This window comes from Cucumis melo, chromosome 8, assembly GCF_025177605.1.
Source record: "Cucumis melo cultivar AY chromosome 8, USDA_Cmelo_AY_1.0, whole genome shotgun sequence".
Taxonomy (NCBI): domain Eukaryota; kingdom Viridiplantae; phylum Streptophyta; class Magnoliopsida; order Cucurbitales; family Cucurbitaceae; genus Cucumis; species Cucumis melo.
The window spans coordinates 2,637,737-2,655,113 of record NC_066864.1 but is presented as its reverse complement, the minus strand read 5'-3'; the positions used below and the strand labels follow the sequence as shown (position 1 = coordinate 2,655,113).

General features: G+C 36.0%; 3 protein-coding genes across 4 annotated transcripts; 2 read left to right on the top strand and 1 right to left on the bottom strand.

Annotated features, from left to right (window-relative positions):
* The first annotated feature begins 119 nt into the window (after positions 1 to 119).
* Positions 120 to 3,859, top strand: LOC103484636 (uncharacterized). 2 transcript variants are annotated; one of them, XM_008441818.3, is made up of 9 exons: positions 120 to 617; positions 1,284 to 1,507; positions 1,627 to 1,688; positions 1,868 to 1,991; positions 2,108 to 2,256; positions 2,781 to 2,888; positions 2,975 to 3,094; positions 3,232 to 3,405; positions 3,509 to 3,859. In XM_008441818.3, exons 2-9 carry the CDS (start codon positions 1,351 to 1,353, stop codon positions 3,608 to 3,610), a joined length of 996 nt encoding a protein of 331 aa, XP_008440040.1. In that variant the 5' UTR covers positions 120 to 617; positions 1,284 to 1,350; the 3' UTR covers positions 3,611 to 3,859. The 2 variants fall into 2 exon arrangements, with proteins under 2 accessions (XP_008440040.1, XP_050944615.1); XM_051088658.1 differs by having other exon boundaries at positions 212 to 617; positions 1,292 to 1,507.
* A 641-nt stretch (positions 3,860 to 4,500) lies between these two features.
* On the bottom strand, positions 4,501 to 5,930 carry LOC103484635 (chaperonin-like RBCX protein 1, chloroplastic). The gene is made up of 6 exons (XM_008441817.3): positions 5,651 to 5,930; positions 5,473 to 5,567; positions 5,265 to 5,382; positions 4,951 to 4,967; positions 4,810 to 4,872; positions 4,501 to 4,718 (listed from the first exon to the last, which is right to left on the bottom strand). The coding sequence occupies exons 1-6, from the start codon at positions 5,802 to 5,804 to the stop codon at positions 4,644 to 4,646; spliced, it is 522 nt and encodes a 173-aa protein (XP_008440039.1). The 5' UTR covers positions 5,805 to 5,930; the 3' UTR covers positions 4,501 to 4,643.
* Positions 5,931 to 6,290: 360 nt separating this feature from the next.
* On the top strand, positions 6,291 to 16,913 carry LOC103484634 (leucine--tRNA ligase, chloroplastic/mitochondrial). The gene is made up of 20 exons (XM_008441816.3): positions 6,291 to 6,771; positions 6,944 to 7,088; positions 7,176 to 7,232; positions 8,007 to 8,126; positions 8,209 to 8,313; positions 8,515 to 8,738; positions 8,847 to 8,913; positions 9,006 to 9,160; positions 9,982 to 10,246; positions 10,331 to 10,525; positions 11,594 to 11,673; positions 11,983 to 12,045; positions 12,122 to 12,203; positions 12,580 to 12,657; positions 12,734 to 12,835; positions 13,018 to 13,190; positions 13,323 to 13,500; positions 14,810 to 14,887; positions 15,410 to 15,541; positions 16,268 to 16,913. Exons 1-20 carry the CDS (start codon positions 6,374 to 6,376, stop codon positions 16,505 to 16,507), a joined length of 2,937 nt encoding a protein of 978 aa, XP_008440038.1. The 5' UTR covers positions 6,291 to 6,373; the 3' UTR covers positions 16,508 to 16,913.
* Positions 16,914 to 17,377: the final 464 nt, after the last annotated feature.

Below are 17,377 nucleotides of genomic sequence, written 5' to 3'. Positions count from 1 at the left end.
AACAAAACTAGTTTTTTTTTTTTTTTTTTTACATAAATCGCCATTTTTTTAGCGTTATTTTTTTCAACAAATAGCGACAACTGGAAGGCTTTAGAGCAATTTCTCCCGATTTCTCCCGATTAGGGCTTCTCGCCATCTCTCTCACTATTTCTCCCGATTAGGTATTCCCGGCTCCATTTTCAAAGCATCTGAAAAAGATCGACCATGTAAATGTGTTCACATCACACCAGCAAGGGAGGCCCAAATTTGAAGTTTGAATTCGCGAAGAAGAATGGAGGTGGCCCAAATTGTGGTATCTCGATCCAGTCCGGCCTGTTAACGCTTTCGGTTTCCGCCTCTCTTTTTGTTCTTCGTCTCCCTTGTAAAGCTTTGCATATCCCCACTTACCAGCAAGTGCAGCGCCGCTTCTTCCGGCCGCCGTCTCAGCTGTTACTCCGGCCGCACACTGCACTCTCATCTTTGGACGAAATATCCGCCGCCCTCCCTCTCACAATCTCTCGCCCTTCGAGCTATCAGAGTTGCTTCTCTTTTTTCTTCTTTTTCTCGGAAACACAGTGGTTCGGAACCTTGCTATTGTTGACATTGCGCCGCCGACGTTCATCTTTCAGATCCTCAAGGTTTTTATTGTTTCTTTTATTTTGGTTTATTTGCTTCACCTATGTGCAACTAGTCTAATTGATAATATAAACTAGGAATTCATATATCACAAATTGGAATGTAGAGAAGATCGAAGTAATGTATCGAAAGGAACAAAGAATCATAGAACTCTTATTTGAATCAGTAAATAGTGAGGAAAAAAGGGTGAATAAGGCAAAAGAAAACTCACCTATAGTATATTTGTTGACGATTGACGTTATTAACTAAAAAATTAAGTAAAGTGTAATGGACTAACGAAATAGAAAACTAATTTGAGTTTTAGTTCGATTGAATAATTTTTGAGTTGGTACAGGAAGACGTTTGCATATGAGCCAGCGTAAATTTAAAAGAAAGATCTTTCTTGTGTGGTATAATTAGAAACAGATTTCTGTAGTATAAGATGAAAAATCCGTCAAATCCGAAATTTGTTTCAAAGAAACAAAACTTCATTTCAAAACTCATCTTTAATGTGTGTGCGTGTGTGTGTATATATATATACTAATCCAAACACTTACAATATTCCAAATTCAGAAGTTCAATCAGGGGCACGTGATCTTTATTATACATAGTCTCGATCTAGTTTTTATTGTGAAACTAGGTCGAAGGTAAGGTATATTGCTAAAATTTCAGAAAACTTACTCTTGTAGATGACTAGGTAGCTGTCTGATTGTTGCAAAACCACTGCACCGATTGTTTTAGCGGTACCCCATTAATATGGCAATCTCAGTTTCGAGAAGGCTGTTGCACTCTATGGGGTCCTTATCAACAATCTCAGTTTCGAGAAGGCTGTTGCGTTCTATGGGGTCCTTATCAACATTTGGGCAATGTAATTCTTCATGTACTATGAGTCAGTCATTTTCTAATCCCCATGGTAACGCATTCTCATTTCCCTCTTGTTTAAAAAAGTTTCTTGCCCGCAATTTTTTTCTTGTACGTATGGATGCTTTCATCTAATTCTAATTCATTAACTTTTATTATATGTTTGAGTAGAAATTTCTGGCTGTGTTAGTGGGAGTAGCTCTACGTTTGCAAGCTGTTCTACTCTTTTGAAGGTACTCTTTCGACATATGCTATCTTTCTGTTCAAGGTTCTATCATTTACTCAAGGCACATGATATTGAAGTTTGTAGAATGTGGATTAAAATCACATCTTGATATGTTTGCGTGTCTTTTTTTTCTTCTTGTCACACATCCACTAATTTATTTTTGTCTGACCATTGTGTATGAAACAGGCTGGAGCCTTTCTTGCTTCCCGAGGGTTTTGCAGCTCAATTTTGACTCCTGAATCAAGCAATAATGCATTTCCTTCTGAGTTACTGTCTGCTAAGCCGGTGGCATCAGAAGAGCGCAAGATAGGTAGCAAAATTTTTCCTCATTTTGCACCCTTCATATGATTGTATGCTGACTATTATGGTGGGAAGAATTGTTATATATATCACTTTTGTGGTTAATAAATTATGTTGCATCATTAGGACTTTATCAGGACCTGATGATTCCTGTGACAAACTTTCAAAATGAAGACAAAGGCTTCATGCTCTTGGCTGGAGATGTTTTTGACGTACCAATCAGGAAGGACATCATTCATCGGGTTGTTAGATGGCAGCTTGCAAAGAGGCAGCAGGTATTTGTTGTTGCCTCATATTGAGCTAGAACCCGAGACTAGAGACTGATTGGAAAGACATAGTGTCTATTGAGGGATTTGTTTTTCTTTGAGTATCTATTTTTGTTCCTTTCTACTTATTTGAATAATGTCTTTCCTTAATTATTTGCACCCGAGGATAATATTACGAGGAATAGTGACAAACCAACTTCCGATCTTGCATTTTAATTTTGTTTTTAAATGAAACCAATATACTTGTGTGTAGGAGGCAAATCCATCAGCAATTTCATTAACATATGTTTTTGCATTGGAAATAGCAATTTTTTGAAACAGAAAACAATTTGTATATTGATTGTTATGGTCAGTTTATGTGTATTTTGACAATCTCAAGGGTGTTTTATCTAATAGTTTTGCTATTCTTAATGTGTAGAAGGAAATTGATCTATCCTAGCTTAGTATTTCATAATTTTAATTTTGTATTTTGCAAGTTTTGGGTAAGTTTTTAGAAGTGATTATTAGATACTAAGCATCTCGGGTGATGACAGGGAACACATTCGACAAAAACAATTAGTGAGGTTAGTGGAACAGGGAGAAAGCCATGGAAACAAAAAGGTACTGGCAGAGCAAGGCATGGAACACTGCGTGGTCCCCAGGTAGCTAAAATTTTATTTGAATAATGTTCATAAGACCATTGCCAAAGATATTATACAATAGTTGCTAACATACTGAATGATTATAGTTCAGAGGTGGTGCAACTATGCATGGCCCCAAACCACGAAGTCATGCCTTTAAGCTTAATAAGAAAGTTCGTCGCTTGGGTTTGATGATCGCTCTTTCAGCTCGTGTTGCAGAAGGAAAGGTACGTGTTTCTTTCTTTCTACCATTTTAGCAGGATGGGCTATTTTATAAAATGGTTTGGCTCGCATGCGCATCCTAACAGATATTTTCTTTCCAGTTGCTTCTGAAACCTCATTTTGGGAAGTTTTTAACTTGCAGCTTTTGGTATTTGATAATTTGGATGTCACTACACATAAGACAAAGAACATCGTGAAATATGTCAATACAATGGAGAATACTAAAAAAGTACTACTGGTTGATGGTGGCCCCATAAATGAAAAGCTGAAGTTGGCCACGCAAAACCTTCATTATGTCAACGTTTTGCCATCTATTGTAAGTCTGCTCGATTGCTTCCCCTTTTTTGTTTGTTTCATTCATAATAAATGCATTTACATTGAAGTTGAATGTAAAATGATTATTGACTTTTGTTCTATAGGGTTTGAACGTTTACAGCATTCTTCTACACGATACTCTTGTGATGTCTCGTGATGCTGTAGAAAGAATTGTTACTCGGATGCACACTCCAATCAACCGCTGAAGCCGCAGTGCATTTCTCCTGAATTATATGTTCAACTTCAGTTTTAGCTCAGATCAGCAATAACCTTTATTGATGTTTCCCCCCTTTTGTTGCAGGAAGGGGTGAAAACCTGTTTATTGTTTCCGTTAAAATATTGATCACCCTGGAGTTTGAAATTTCACTTGTACTGATCGAAGACATCAGATAGTAAGTTTTGAAGCTGTAGTTTGTGGTGTTTGAAAATAACAAAAAGAACCATTCTTACTGCCAGATTGTCAAGTTCTGCAAATCTTTCTTTTACGTATCAAAATTCTTCTGTTTTGATTTGACGATTTGGTGGATGATTTCCAACATTAGAAATCGCCTAAATGAAACGAAAGGAATCGGATGTGAAAAAGAGATGGAAGAACAGTCTTTGCTTTTCCGAGCCTATCTATATATGAAGATCCAACTATACTGGCGTCTAGGTTGGCCGGCCACCGATTCCCCAACAATATCATTTTTAATCATGCATGTTATTATTATTTCCCAAAGTATTTGCTAAAAGTGTCTTGTTGTCTTGGCTTCTGCTGTGAGCCAAAGCATTGCTGAATCCATTGATTGTTTCTTTGCACCATTCAGGTTTGGGTCTGAAATGCATTGCATTTTCCTTCATCCCATATTTTGGTTCTTAATACACCCTGAATCTTATTGTTTCCATTGATTTCATTAAGCTTATTATTGAGTGTTCCATATTACGAACGGATTTGGAAACCACAAGACAATGTTTCAGATGGGAGCTGATTCACCATTTTCTGAACTTGGAGGTGAAGCATCATTAACCTTTTGCAACAAGTGAATTCTTTGAAAGCTTTGCAACATTTGAGTAATTTAAATTGCGATAAATATTGTTTTGTAGTTCTTGAGAAGAATTCAGAACGAATGTTTTTGTATATTTTACCACACTGGGTTTGGTTTACAACATTTTCTTTGTTACTCTCATCTCATATTATACACACTGGATTTATGTATCCTCCTGTTTAACTGCAAAAGGTGAACACAAAGTCGAATTTCGTCACTTCTCGGTGTCTGATGGACTTGTCTCTGTCAAGTACTCCCTCATTATTCTTGTGTTGGATTCGCCAACCATCTGAAAACAATAATGAATCTCAGTAAGGAAGCAAGCAACTGATCATAATGCTGTTAGGAAAGTGGCAGAGAAATGTACGAGTTTTTCTTACTTTGAAAGCTAATCGCTTGAGGTTGTCCCACTCAAAATCGTTTTTGCAATATGCAGATCGAACCTGGAATCAACGATTTGCTTTCTTAAGAGTGTTTTTCACAGTGGGGATGCATTCATCAACTAAGTGTACAGAACTAACCTCTAGTATGCGCAATGCTGTTAAAGCCAAGAGAAATTCCACAATTAGAAGCCTCATTGTTAGAACAAAGATATGAAACTTGATTACCAATAAACTTCATCTTTCTTCATACTTGACTAAATTAGAATCTATTAACCATCGGTTTCCTATGCTGATGGGTTTTGGCCAAAGAAACCAGGAAAAACATCTGAATGAAGATCATGCATTTCATATTTCTTCTTGTATGCTTCAAATTCTTACGCAATTTTGTCACCTAATGAACCCGCTCTAGATTTGGGACAAAGTAAAGAAATAGAGTAGATTTGGGGTATTACCAAGAGATTTATGCCTCGACGATTCCCGCATCAAACTGGCCAGAAATTTGTCCCCATCATTCAGTGAATGTCTATCGAGAAACTCCATTAACTCCAGGTACGCTTCTGGATTATAGCTCTGCTCTTCCAGAACAAGAATCAATACCAATGAAAACCCACACAACAACAACATGGCAGAACAATTACAACAAAGCAGTTGAAGAGCAACCTCAAGCTGCGCAGTCACTATCCTAACAGCAACATACGTGAAGAAATTGTGCAAATTTCTGGCTGCCTTTGATTCTGGTGAGGCCTCTCCAAACCCTAATTTTTGAACACAAATAAACCAACAAACAAACAAACAAAAATCTGGGATAAAAATAGAATGAAAGAGAGAGAGAACCCACCGGGGACATACATCTTACTGCAATGCAAGCGCATAGACTTGGAAGCTCTTGGCTTTATTGGCCTAACAGGAAAAACATTGCCTCTGTTTAAATTTGGTAGTGAGAAAATAGAAGGGAACTGAGTAGGAGAAAGAATCCTTGCTGATGATTCCATTGCAAATTGCTTCGGAAGAAAACTGAGAACCACAGGGAGAGAGAGAGGGAGAGGAAGATAGTTCCAAAGCTTGTGCTTACTGTATAAGTTCCAAATCGAATATCTTTAGCAATCCACCTCAAGCTTTTCAAATATCTTTCCGGTGTCTACACACGTGGAGTTTTTAACATTAGGGATATCCAACAACAATTTGTTCTCAATTTTCACTAATCAAACATTTTCATTATTCCATAGAAAAACTGATGAGGATAGTAACAATACCGATAAAAATTTATTATTCGAAATTTAATGATAATATGCTCATCAATTCATTCAAATATTTTTTTCATTTATGTTTGATGTGATGTTCCAATAAGCATTCGAAATACCAGGTCACTACTACTGACATTAGCCCAATAAAGAGACGACCGTTCAGGCCCACTCGATTCGGCCCAAAAGCGAAATCCAACGAACTGAAGTTATTTAACAACACTTTAACCGCGAAATGTACCAAATCCTATCATCTCAATCTTCTGCCGTTGGTCGCTGCAGCGTCCATTTTCTTCTTCTTCTTCTTCTTCTCATGCGAAATGAACGTGCAGGCACTGCATTCTTCTGTACATGGCCAATTCGAAGCTTCTTCCATTAGTCCATTTCGATTATTTTCTTTGCGTTCCCCCTCAGTCGGACTGTCCAAGAGATTCTCCACTGCACCTTTTAGAAGAAAGTCTTCTGTTTGTCGTTTATATGGTAGTAGCTTGAGCTGTGGAATTCATGTTCCTCGTGGTAGAATCAGAAGCGCCTTGACGGGGGAAGTGAAAGACGTTGAGGAGCAGAAAGAGCAAGAAGTGAGGAGGGCTTACCCGTTTCATGAAATTGAGCCCAAATGGCAGCGTTATTGGGACGAAAATCGAACTTTCCGAACCCCTGATGAAGTTGACACTTCTAAGCCTAAGTTCTACGTGCTTGACATGTTCCCTTATCCCAGGTTTCTTTTTGCTCTCTGTTGGATTCTAAGTTTTTGGCTACTTTCTATTGGTACCTTAGATTGAACAAATACTCTTATCCAATAACATTGAGCAAATACTGACAGGTTTCGAGTCAATTCGTATTGCTTAAGAATAGAGGATTGATGTTTACTTCTTCTGTTTTGCTTGTAGTGGATCGGGGTTACATGTTGGTCATCCTCTAGGTTATACTGCTACAGATATTCTTGCTAGATTCAAACGCATGCAAGGTCACAATGTTCTGCATCCAATGGGCTGGGATGCATTTGGATTGCCTGCGGAACAATATGCTATTGAGGTTTGGTTTCCCACCTTCCTCTTAGATTACAGCATTCGAAGCCATTGTGTTCAGTCTTTAATATGGACATGTACCTTTTGCCCGCAGACAGGAACTCACCCGAAAATCACTACTTTGAGGAATATTAATCGCTTCCGGTCTCAGGTGTAGTTGTAATTTTTTTTCTCTCTTCTTGTCTCTTGCCTCCTTTTTGTTTCTTTATTTGGAATGATTTCAGCTTCCTTTACTGCGAATTAGTTCCAATACCACTTTTTTTTTTTCCTTGTACCTTTTATTTATTTATTTTTATTTTTTATTTTTATGATTTGAACTTCAATCTGAAGCAAATAAGTTTGTTATTTGTAAAGTTAAGTTTGAGGAATAGTTTATCTCTTTTGGTTCAATTCCCAACTGCTGAGGATTGTCGTTACTCCCTGTACTATGATTTTAGCTGTCTTTTGATTCTGAAGAATAGCAAATTAGTACGGCTTCAGACCTTTAGTTGCCTAATATGCAGAGTTTTTTTAGAGATTTGATTGGAGATTTCCTCCTCCACTTGCCTTTTAGGGAGAATGGTTGCTTTTAGCAGTTAGTGGTGGAGTGTGGTTTGTTCTTGAATCTTTAGGAAAAGGAATTAATTGGATGTTGGTTCTTGATGAGTTTTCATGTTTCACTTTGGGCTTCAATTTCAAGGGCTTCGGTGGGTTTCATTTTTTGCGAGATTTGGTTTCTTGTAAGCCCTTGTATTCTTTCATTATTTTTAATGAAAGCAATTGTTTCTTTAAAAAAAAGTAATAATAAATACATAGTGACCCTCATTGGGAAATCAGGAATTTTCTATTTAGTGTTTGGGATTGCTTATAGTTTGTTATTATGACTGGTTGTGTAATTATATAAATTTCAAGTAACACACGTGTTTGACTTTACCTGACATCACAGCTTAAATCATTGGGGTTTTCATATGACTGGGATCGTGAAATTTCCACAATTGAACCAGATTACTATAAATGGACTCAATGGATTTTTCTTCAACTGTTGAAGAGAGGATTAGCATACCAGGTCATGACTATATCAAGTCTTCTTGGTTTCCCAGCCATTCCAGCTAACACAAGGATCTTATAGTCAATTCCTATACATTCAGGCTGAAGTACCAGTTAACTGGTGCCCTGCTCTTGGTACAGTCTTGGCCAACGAAGAGGTAGTTGATGGTGTCAGTGAGCGTGGAGGTCATCCTGTTATAAGGAAGGTTTGTTTTTTTTTTCCCTTTGCATCATAGAGGTTTTTTTTTTGGTTGTTGTTTTTGATATACACAGAACTACATATTATTTTAAAGATCATGTAATATTGTTCAAACTAACCTTTTTCCGAAGTAATTAAACTCTTTGCTTAGTTCAAAACTCTAGGATGGGTTTACAATTTTACATTGTCATTATTTGTTGCCAAGCAGCCAATGCGTCAATGGATGCTCAAGATTACTGCATATGCTGATCGTCTTCTTGATGATCTAGATGATCTTGACTGGCCTGAAAGTATAAAAGACATGCAAAGAAACTGGATTGGGAGATCAGAAGGGGCTGAGATTGAATTTTCTGTTCTTGACAGTAATGGAAAAGATAGTGACCTCAAAATTACAGTTTATACTACCAGACCGGATACCCTCTTTGGAGCAACGTACTGATAGTGATAGAACACTTAACTCTATCCAAGTTCATTGAATTTCGTTCAAAAATTGTTCTTGTACTTCCAGGAAAACTTATTGACGCTATTTTTCTGCTGTAGGTATTTGGTTGTTGCTCCAGAGTACTCCTTACTGTCATCTATAACATCTTCAACAGAAAGCAAAGAGGTAAACTTCTTTGTTCACTTGCCTAGCTTATCTCATTTTCTCTGTGTAAAAATGAAGATTAAATAAACAAGAAGGCTTAGATTTAAACCCAGGTGGAGGAGTACAAAGATCTTGCTTCGAGGAAGAGTGAGCTTGAGAGGACTGAACTCCAGAAGGAAAAAACTGGGGTTTTCTCTGGTTGCTATGCTAGAAATCCAGTTAATGGGGAAGCTGTCCCAATATGGGTTGCAGATTATGTCTTGGGGAGGTCTGTATGGGTTTATGCCTCATATTGTTGTTAGTTTCCATTGCTTATAATTTGCAGAGCATGAAATTGAAATTTAATGTTCAGAAGTATATAATAACATGAAAGCTTGCATCATTTGACTATGTGGTTGTCTAGTAGATTGCTTCATTAAATTTTGATTGATCTTAATATTTTGGTAGGCCTGCAGTAGTTCATCCTTACATATGAGGAAGTTATGTGGCCGTATAATAGACTGCTTCATTAAAAATTTTGTTGCAGACTTGCTTTTTTGCAGTTTTGTGCGACACTTAAATTTAGAGGAATAATAAAAATTTTAGAGATCAATAAATTATTTAGAGAGGTGGAGAGATCGGGTGAGGAAGATTAGGAGGTGGCTAGGTTTAATTCCTCCATGTGGGCTTTAGTTGCTCCTTTTTGTAATTATGAGCTTGTTCTTGTTCTTTTGGATTAATTTTTTTTTTTTGTATAAATAATCTTTCATTTCTGTCATGGAAGCTTAATTTCTTAAGGAAAATAAAAACTAGTAAGAGGGAAGTATAAAGGGAAAGTCGGTTAGTCAGAGTTAGAGGAGGGAGATTATACGTTCTAATGGGAGTTACAAGAGGTAGTAGAGAGTTAGAGACTAGAGAGAAACTATTGGAGAGCGGTCTTCTCAAATAGTCAAATGGCCAATGCCATCTATGCTTCTTAGATGGCATTGTGCTAATGTAATGGTTGCTTGTGCCAGCATAGCTTTCATAAACTACTTTTCTCTAATTCTACTTACTTCAAAACCTTTAATTTCTCTATATTTAGATCATTGTTAATTTGATATTTTACAGTTATGGAACTGGGGCAATTATGGCTGTACCTGCACATGATTCGCGTGATCATGAATTTGCAACAAAATATGATATTCCTATAGTGGTGGTGGTTGTGCCAGAGGATGGAAGTCTTGGTGACTCGAGTAAGGCATTTTCAGGAGTGGGTATTATTACCAATTCATCGAGTCCAACCTCAGGGCTTGACATCAATGGGCTCTCAAGCAAAGAAGCAGCTTCCAAAGTCATCGAGTGGGCTGAGAAAACGGGAAATGGGAAGAAAAAGGTAGTGCCCTGACTATTTGTGTAGGCATACATGGTTTTGAGGAAGTCGTCATTACTTATCAGTGCCTGCTTCAACTTACAACAGGTGAACTACAAACTGAGGGATTGGCTTTTTGCTAGGCAACGTTATTGGGGGGAACCCATCCCTGTGCTTTTTCTGGATGATACTGGCGAGAGTATTCCTCTTTCTGAAGCTGAATTGCCCCTTACGTTGCCTGAGTTAGATGATTTTACGCCCACGGGGACAGGGGAACCTCCACTTTCAAAAGCAGACTCTTGGGTATTTGTGTATATCATTATCCCTACTTTGTTCTAAAGTTTGCATTTTTTTATTTCCTATCTTATGGATTCGTAGATTTTCAAGATTTGCATGATAACAAGTGCTAATTTTGAAGCAATAAAAATTTATTTTGGGGTTTTTTCCAACCATATGTGCACATACTAAAATTTCGACAACATATTTAATTATTTTAAAATTTCAGTTTCTAGAACTCAATATTCTAGAAACTGAAATTTTAACATGTGGCGGTGGGTTTGAAACACCGGTTTAAGGCATAAAAGATTAGGACATTATAAAAATTATTATTATATCCTCGTTACCATTATTTATTTATGTATTTTAAGATTTCAGTTCCTAGAATTGGATATTCTTGAGTCTGCCTCATTGTTTTGGATGCTAGGTATACAACATAACATTCTTGTTAGTGCTCAGATTGGACTGGTTTCTTCAAAGTTTTTGCTCTACTCACATTTTTAAGCAATGTAAAATGTAATGTCGAATGGCACTGGTGAAAGAACAGCTACTTGTGTACCTCCATGAGTAGTTTTTCTTCTCTACTTGTCAGGAGCTTCTCTTATAGTTGTACATATTGGCAGATAAAGTATTATGGTTATGTGATTGTGAACATCTTTTTGTAATAAGGTCATAATCTGTGAACTACTTGTTGATGGTACACTATAGAGGAGAACATTCACCTATTAGATAACACGGGGTTCTATCTTAAAGCCAATTGGCAATGAAAGGACTAACTCATTTATCTTATAAACTTTATGAGGTCCTTCGATTTTTCCTATGTTGATCCTCAACACTGTCTACCTTGGATTTAATATCTTATGACTACAAGTTTTCTTGAAACTAAATGTAATAGGATGAAATGGTGTTGTGAGAATTGTCATATGTGTATATGTTTAAATTGGCCTGGACACTCATGGCTATTAAAAAAGGAGAAAAAACCATAAGGGAGAACACTGGAAATTTCATGTAATGCACTCTAACTAGTTTACTATAACATCTTATATATATTGTCTTTCCTATTAAGCTGTTAATGTTTTAACTAATGAATTTCAGGTTAAGGCCACTGATCCCTTATCTGGAAAACCTGCCAGACGAGAAACAAATACTATGCCACAGTGGGCTGGTTCATGCTGGTATTATTTTTTGCCTGAAGTTAACCTCACTATTCGTTCTTTCTTGCTGAAACAAAGAGAACTGCAGATTTTGACTAAGGACGCAAGAGAGGGATGATAATGTAGAGTTTTATTAGTGTCTTCGTTCATTCTCATCATTTGCAAATTTATTTTTTCAAAAAAAAAAAATTTCTATCATTATTATTATTGTTATTATTACTATTATCTATTTTTAATTATGATTGATCTTATTAGTTTTGTTTGATTTCCATGCAAATTACTTGAAAATCTTCTCTTTGAATCATTGGAATTCATCCTTTACGTTTGCAGGTACTACTTAAGATTTATGGATCCAAAAAATTCCGAAGAACTTGTAGGGAAAATGAAGGAAATGTACGAGCTGCTGTGTATGGATAAAGCAGAGAATTTCTGTTTTTCGATAGCCGCTTTTTAATTTGTTTTTATGCAGGTATTGGGGGCCCGTTGATGTATACGTTGGTGGGGCTGAGCATGCTGTTCTCCACTTACTTTATTCTAGGTTTTGGCACAAGGTTTGAGAGTTGATTCTGGCTCTATTTAATAACAATTTTGCCTTCATTTTTCTATTTCCTAAAGCAAGTGTTTATAATGAATTATACATTTTATTTTCTACGTTTGAAAATAATTTGAAACATTTGTAAATTTGTTGAAAAAATAAGTGTTTGAAGACTATGAAGCTATTTAGGGTTATATATATATATATATATATATATATATATATATATATATATATATTTTATAATTGTTTCATTGCTATTTTCTTAAAATCTGTTGTGTATTGTTGGTTTTGACAAGATAATTGCTGAACTACTGGCCAATTTCTGTTCTGGAAGTTGTTCTCTATATATTCTGCTATACCATTCATCTGGTTTAACCTGTCTGATACAGGTTCTCTACGATATTGGCATTGTATCCACCAAAGAACCTTTCAAGTGTGTCATAAACCAAGGAATTATACTTGGGGAAGTAAGTATTGTTTATCTAAACAAGGTTATATTTCTTCTTCTCAGGTTCTAATGTAGTACTTTTTATTAAATGGCAGGTTCAGTATACTGCGTTAAAAGATCCAGATGGGAATCTAGTGTCTGCAGATTCCATTGATGTGTTGAGTGAATATAATCAAGAAAGAATCCCTGAGGAAAAGGTTTTATGCTCTCTATACCTTGTTTATCTCTGTTTTCCTTAACTTGTATGCCTGCTTGAACTTTCAGATTATGATGCAAAAAATGTCTCCTGGTTTGACGTAACTAATCACATCCATTACTAAAAAATAATTATTCTTTGTTGTTTTTTGTTCCAGTTTTTCTCAATTGAATTTTTACGCAGGTCATGAAATCTGGAGATTATTTTGTATTGAAGGAAAGTCCTGATATCCGATTGATTGCTCGTGCTCACAAAATGAGCAAGAGTAGAGGAAATGTTGTGAACCCTGACGATGTTGTTTCTGAGTATGGTGCGGATTCTCTTCGCTTGTATGAAATGTTTATGGGTCCTCTTAGGTATTTATTATAAATAACTTCTAAAATTTCTAAACTAGTAATTCAATCTATGTGACTGGTCTTTTCTTGGTCAGCCGGAAAAGGGATGTGTATGCTATTTTTCTTGATTACTCTGTCTCATTCATCTTCCAGAGACTCAAAACAATGGAATACCAGTGGTATTGAAGGTGTCCATAGGTTCTTGGGAAGAACTTGGAGACTAATTGTTGGACCGCCTTCAGCTGATGGATCTTTTAATGGTGGAACTGTGGCAACTGATGAGGAACCCACTCTGGAACAACTTCGTTCTCTCCATAAGTGCATTATGAAGGTCACATATATTATTTGAGTTTTGCTTCACTCTTTCATTTTACGTGTCATTCAAGTTGTTATAATGAACTAAGAAGACGAGTCATTGAATTTCTTGAGGCCTTTAATAGTATGTAAAACACAATTATTCATTCACATAGATGCGTAAAAGGAGGAACCAAACAAAAGGCCTCCAATCCAAGTTCATAGGGAAAGATGGAGTTGGAAAAAGATCTGTGGAAGACACTCCAAACACAATTAGAAAAGGTTCTGAAAATAACTTAAAGCTTATCTGGAAAGGATCTTCAGTCTCTTTTGTTCAAAGGAAACCAAAGAAGAGCTCCATATGACCAAAGAACTTTTCTTCATCCCTAGAACTTAAGGACACAATTGTACAACCTTAGAACAGATCTCATTCAAGCAATATTGTAAATTCCTTTATCCTTAAACTGTGACGGCCTTGAACGAAATTCAAACAGATGTCTTCCACCTTGTTGAGAGAGCACCCAACAAAATCATGGATTTATCATCCCTTTCGTAAATTTCATGCATCAGTAAAATTATTTCTTATTGAAGAAAAAGGGAAAAAAAAATTTGGGAGATAGAGCTATACTCAGGTTCCTCATTTGCACTTTGTTTTGGTGTTAATTCTGCCATCCACTTATGGGCAACATATAATTTTGTGTTTTACCGACTACCACCTTTCAAATTAATTTACTGAGCCTCTGATTCAAGCAGTGTAGTGGCCAAAATGAAGAACATTTTGTGCAGAATTTACTGAGAGAGATGCAAACAGATCAGGTGTCCCTAAATCTGCTGGAATTTCCTAAAGAAGGACCTAGTGCTGTTGATCCTTCCTTGGTTACCAAAGTCTTTCACTCTAGATTGTTTTGGGATCCAAACACTGTTGGCTTGACCATATTTGTTTCCAGTGACGCCTTCCACAAAGCCTTGTCTTTCTTAGGCAATCTGTGCAGCCATTTTGCGGAGGGCCTTGGTTCACTTTTTGTATTTTCCTCTGAGAAGGTTGACGTCATCTTTGACCAGCTGACTAGGTGGCTTCACTTTTGTTGTTAGCTCATCTTCAAAGAAAATCCCATAAATTTATCCAAAATGTTGCTAAGCTTATGCATCTGAAAGGTCGAAAGAAATCTCAACAAAACTATATTATACGATCATTAAAGTCCACCTTTGGAGTGCTGGATGAATAGGTTCAGATTCCACAAACATATCCCATTTGATGGGTTATATTAGCTAGTACAAATGTCTTACTGAAGTTGTATTTTGTAGACACAATATCTTTCTTGACTAATCGATGATATTATTACCAGGTAACTGAAGAAGTTGAAGGGACACGGTTCAACACAGGAATATCAGCTATGATGGAGTTTGTTAACGTGGCATACAAGGTTGTTGGAAAATGTGCATTGGTTTTCTATATTTTCTTTTTTGCTTAATCAATTGATCGTTGCCTGAATTTCATGCTGTTAACGTTGAAGGGAATGCCATTGTCTGGTTTCATTCCAATGTAACTTAAAGTCAGCGGCCAATTGATACCATTAGACTTTGACTTGCATTTTTGTTTTTCTCATTTTGGAGGATCCGTCCCTCCAATAGGAATGGTTCTTCATTCTTCGATTTATTTCTTAATCTTGAATGCCATCAAGTTAACTATATTATGCTGTACGAAACTTAAATAATCCTTGAAAAGTTGTGTTGGTCTGATTCAAATCACTGATTGGAGAGTGAAATACTGAGAGATCAAAAAACTTGATGTTTTGCTTTATCTTTGATCCCATTTTGACAAAAATTTGTATGTGGATATTATTGTTAAGAGCACGTTCTTTTTCACTTTACATTATATCTTGCTATGTCACCTCTCTTCTAATCAGCCATATGTAATCTGTCTTTTATTATTTTTCCTTTTTCAGTGGGATAGCTACCCGAGGACTATTGTTGAAGCATTCACTTTGTTGCTTTCACCGTATGCACCTCACTTGGCTGAGGAACTTTGGTCTCGGTTAGGACATTCGGAATCATTGGCATACGAGCCCTTCCCCAAGGTTTGGACTTCTTTTCCTTCTTCACTCCCTTGAATACTTGCATATTTTGTCTATACGGTCGAACAATTTTAGAGGCTTTGTGGTTATTTGGTACCTTCTTGCATTTAGAAGATATGCAATGGGTGTAATGGCCACTTATACCTTGTGATGCATATTGACGTATAATGTAATTCTGCATCTTGGTGTGTCTTTGGAGTCAAGTTCACATTTTTCTAAGAAAAAAAATTCCAGTGGACATGGGTTAATAACTGTTCAGAAGTAGAATCTCTAGAAATAATCTTCAAAATGGTAGAAAGGGAACAACTTCCACGTTTTCTCTTCAAGACAAATAACTTCCACTTGTCTCCTTTTAATTCAGCTTGTGGATGAATGTCCATGAATCCTCAACATGGTATTGGATGATATATTAAGTTGGAGAGCAAATTAAGATATCGTGATTTAGTAGGTTTGTTTTTCTTACTTCAAACATAAAACAAATTTAAAATAGAAATATAATTCAACTTCAAAGAAGAGTAATAGAGCATCACTAAATCAGGAGACGATACAAAACAGTAGATGGAGCTTGTCATAAGTAATTGCATTGTAGACTGACGACTTGAGAAAGCTAATTTGCAAGAGATTCAAATAGAAATTTGTATTTGAGAAATCTGTTGATCAGAGGGCGATGAAGTAGTAATGGGGTATTCTGGAGCACTGAATCTCTTTTTAACTTCTTCTCAATTCCAGGCCAACCCCATTTACTTGATGGACTCCACAGTTGTCCTACCAGTTCAGATCAATGGTAAAACAAGAGGTACCATCCAGGTTGAGAAAACATGTACAGAGGAGGATGCTTTTCAGATAGCAGAACAGGATGAAAAACTCTCCAAATATTTAACAGGGCAGTCAATAAAAAAGCGAATCTTCGTTCCTGGCAAGATCTTGAATGTTATATTGGATCGTCAAAGCTCAAAAGTGGCTCGCTGATAATTTAAAACTTGCTTCAATGGCAGAAATCTCTTCCAGAAGATATAAGCCAATGGACGAATACAACCGATTTTCATCATAACCTTCTGCAGAATGGTTCAGTTTAATGGATGGGAAAATAAATTTCGAAGCTATTACAAGTTGATCATCGAGACTGGAAATTTGCAGCTATTCAAGTCATTGTGGTAACGGCATTTGAGGTTCCTGTATTGCCATTCTGACCGGTCCCTTAGTTTTTCCAGTTATGAAGAAATTTGTTGATATAACAATCTTTAAACTCTCGACTGTCATTCATTAAAATAGCGATGACATGCCCTTTATCTCCTACAAGAGGATGCCATTATTGCTGAGATATATGTTCGCCTATTTTGTTCTTTTATTATGTAAATGAATTTTTATTTTCTAAGAGTGATTTGTATTAATTAAAAGAAACTTGGGTGTTTTTTTTTAGAAAAACAAATGCTATTTTATAGTGGTGGCGTATATCACTTAATCATTGCAATAAATTAACGTACCAATATAGCATTAAATATCAACGTCAACGGGGTGTAGTTGGACCGAGGAATGCATGTTTTTCTATAAAAAAAACAATCTCTAAACTTAGACTTTTTGATCTCTAAAATTTATCCATCTTTTAAAATTGTAATCAAATTTCAAAAGTGATTTGTTAAAACTTTTTACAGTGATTTATTTTTTCATAAAAGTACAAGATGTATGTCTTGAAAATATTTGATTTAGAATTATATAATATAATATGAAAACATTTGAAAATGTATTAAAATGTAGATCTAGCTTATATTTACTTACACTTGAATTTTTTAAAAAGGATTTGTAATTAAAACTTAACAATTTGAAAAATAATAATTAAGA